The sequence below is a fragment of the Vitis vinifera genome, chromosome 10, assembly GCF_030704535.1.
Source record: "Vitis vinifera cultivar Pinot Noir 40024 chromosome 10, ASM3070453v1".
Classification (NCBI taxonomy): Eukaryota; Viridiplantae; Streptophyta; class Magnoliopsida; order Vitales; family Vitaceae; genus Vitis; species Vitis vinifera.
The window spans coordinates 1,609,231-1,612,117 of record NC_081814.1 but is presented as its reverse complement, the minus strand read 5'-3'; the positions used below and the strand labels follow the sequence as shown (position 1 = coordinate 1,612,117).

General features: G+C 35.6%; 1 protein-coding gene across 1 annotated transcript; it reads left to right on the top strand.

Moving 5' to 3' along the window:
- Positions 1-1,115: 1,115 nt before the first annotated feature.
- LOC100855237 (ankyrin repeat-containing protein ITN1-like) lies at positions 1,116-2,346 on the top strand. Its single transcript, XM_010648683.3, has 2 exons — positions 1,116-1,454; positions 1,639-2,346. Exons 1-2 carry the CDS (start codon positions 1,116-1,118, stop codon positions 2,344-2,346), a joined length of 1,047 nt encoding a protein of 348 aa, XP_010646985.3.
- The last annotated feature ends 541 nt before the right edge of the window (positions 2,347-2,887 follow it).

Here is a 2,887-nt window from a genome sequence, read left to right as displayed (position 1 = left end):
TGGACGTAGGCAAGGAAGTGTCGAACCACTATAAACGCAAGTTTGAATTTTCTAAACTCTATCTCTTTACTTTGTTTATATTTTGTTTAAATATGTTGTGATTGAAAAAATTTTAAAAACTCAATTCACCCCCCCCCCCCCTTTTGGGTGTTTTTCTTAACTAAACATAGCATTTGTTTTCTCATATATATTTTTTTAAACTAGATAATTAGTTTCATATATAAAATATTCCGATGTAACCAAGAGACCTATAAGAAGATATTTTAAGTTTTAACTGAAAGAGGGAATCCTTTTTTTTTTTTAATATAATTGGAGCTTTGGATTTTGAGAGTTCTAGGATTATAATCTTTTTCTTAAAAAATAGTTTTCATGTAGCCTTTTTGTTCTCCCATTTTCTTATCCCTATTATTGTTTTTTATTATTTTCATATTGGTATTAGAGTTAAGGTTAGACCTAGAATGACAGCGAAATTTGAGGTTAAAAAGTTTGATGGAAGAGATGATTCTAGTTTATAGCATGTTAAGATGTGTGCCATGTTAACATTAGTTTCAACTTATTAGGCTAATTACTAGCATAAAATGATGCAATAGTTTCATTTTTAAGAGGAGATCATGTGAAAGACTTTAGTGTAAGTTGCTATATATTGTTTGATTGATAACCTAATAACATGAGTTTTTAGGCTAATTAGCTGGTAGTGCTATAATGGTTTGATGTATAGGTAAAAAGTCCAATCTGATTATACCAAGAATGATCACTTACTTATGCTTCTTGATAATTAAGTTAAATCATGTTGGAGCTTGCCGGCTTTGGAAGCAGTTAGGAAGGAGCAGGCTAGATATGAATCAGCTGTGAAACTTGCTTAGTTGTTGATACAAAGAGATACTTCATCGAAAGCTACTAAAGCAAGACAAAACCGGAGTAAGCCTAAAACACACACATATAGTCCTTCAACTCCCTCAAGTGATGAAAAAGGGAGACGAAATGCATCAATTTCATTGCTTTCCCCGGGACATGAAGAGAAAGAAGGCCTCACAGGACGGTCCCAGGAAAGTAGCAAATCTCCCTTCAATGAAAGCAGAGGAGAAGGAGAAGTAGATGGCTCTCCAGAAAACGACATGACTCCCATTATGAGGACCGGTGAAATTCCATTGTTTTTGGCCACCTGGTTAGGCATCCAAGAGATTGTCAAAGAAATATTTGCTGTGCACCCGCAAGCATTTGAGCACATTAATTGCAAAGGGAAGAATATATTGCATTTTGCAATTAAGCACCGCCAAATAAAGATTTTCATCCTGGTGGTGAATAATGAATTCATAGCAAGGAACCTTGTAAGAAAGCTAGATGATGAGGGGAATTCCATACTTCATATGGTTGGGAAAAAAAGAGCAGATTATGTTCCTGAAAAGATACAAAGCCCTGCACTTCAATTGCAAAAGGAGTTGATATTGTTTGAGGTATATATGCTTTGGCTGTCCTAATTCATTGATGCTTATCAATTTGGATGATTCAAGCTTTTGGCTCAAAAGCTTAGCCTTCATTTTTAAACTTAACGTATCATCGTATTGCGGTTCTGTTTGTTTATTCCCATCTAAGCTAACTTAAATTTCTAAGAGCAAATATAATTACTTGTGTTTGCAGAGGGTGAAGGAAGTCTCTGCAGACTATTTCACTAAGCACCTCAACGAACACAAGCACACTCCTGAGGAATTATTTGCTGAAACGTACACTAAACTTCGTAAGAGCGCCACGGATTGGCTAAAGCGCAGCTCTGAAAACTGCACAGTTGTTGCTGTTCTCATTGCCACTGTTGCATTTGCTGCAGCCTACACCATACCAGGAGGGCCTAATCAAAGCACGGGTTTCCCACTCCTTCTCTACCAACCTTTCTTTATGATTTTCACCCTGTCTGATTCACTTACACTTACTTTTGCTTTGACCTCCGTGGTTGCATTCCTCTCAATTCTCACCTTCTCGTTTCGATTACGAGACTTCAAGAACTCTCTTATTCAAAAGCTGATGCTGGGCTTCACATTCTTAATCCTCTCAGTGTCAATGATGATGGTGGCATTTGCCGCAACAATAGTCCTCATGATACATAATAAGGAAAGGTGGACAAAAATTGTGCTGTACTCAGTCGCATTCCTCCCAGTTACGGTCTTTGCTATCTCATATTCACCACTATATTTATCACTCTTGGAAGCATGCAAATATCCGCTGAAGCTTATAGTAAAGGCTTGCCCTAGGTGCAATTATGTTCGTCTCAAACCTTTGATCACCGGTATGTTCAAGCATAAAGATGCCCAAGCCAATAGCTCCTCCACTAACCCCCATAAATCTCAGGTTTGAAAGATCTTTGCATGACTCCTCTATCTTTACAGAAATTCTCTGGCTTCAATTTGGGGTGTGGAGTGATTATAATTTTCCTCCTTCTGCATGTATTAAAAAATAAAGAGTGTATATAGTTGATTTAGCATGTTGCGACTGAAGTAATGATTTGTATTGCCTTACATGGTTCTAAATTTGAATCGTGCATGCTGTCCTCATTTAATAACTTCATATATGTTTTTGGAGAACTGCCATAGATAATACAATTTTATTTTTTTTCATAGAAGAAATTTTGATGAAAAGAAAAAAAGAGGAAAAAAATCGTGGTGGAAAAGGTACCAGGTGAAATGAAATTGAACTCATGTGACAAATAGAAAGATTTATCATTCCTTAACAAGTTACGTAATTTGAAATAAGAATTAAGTGGAAGAAAATGAATTGGATTGAATAAAGCTTTAATACTCCTTGTTGTGCTTATAAAAACTTTAATACTAAACCTTTTTAAACATGTCTATGATTTTTTTTGGTTGAGCAAACAATAACTTTGAATCTTCAATAAAAA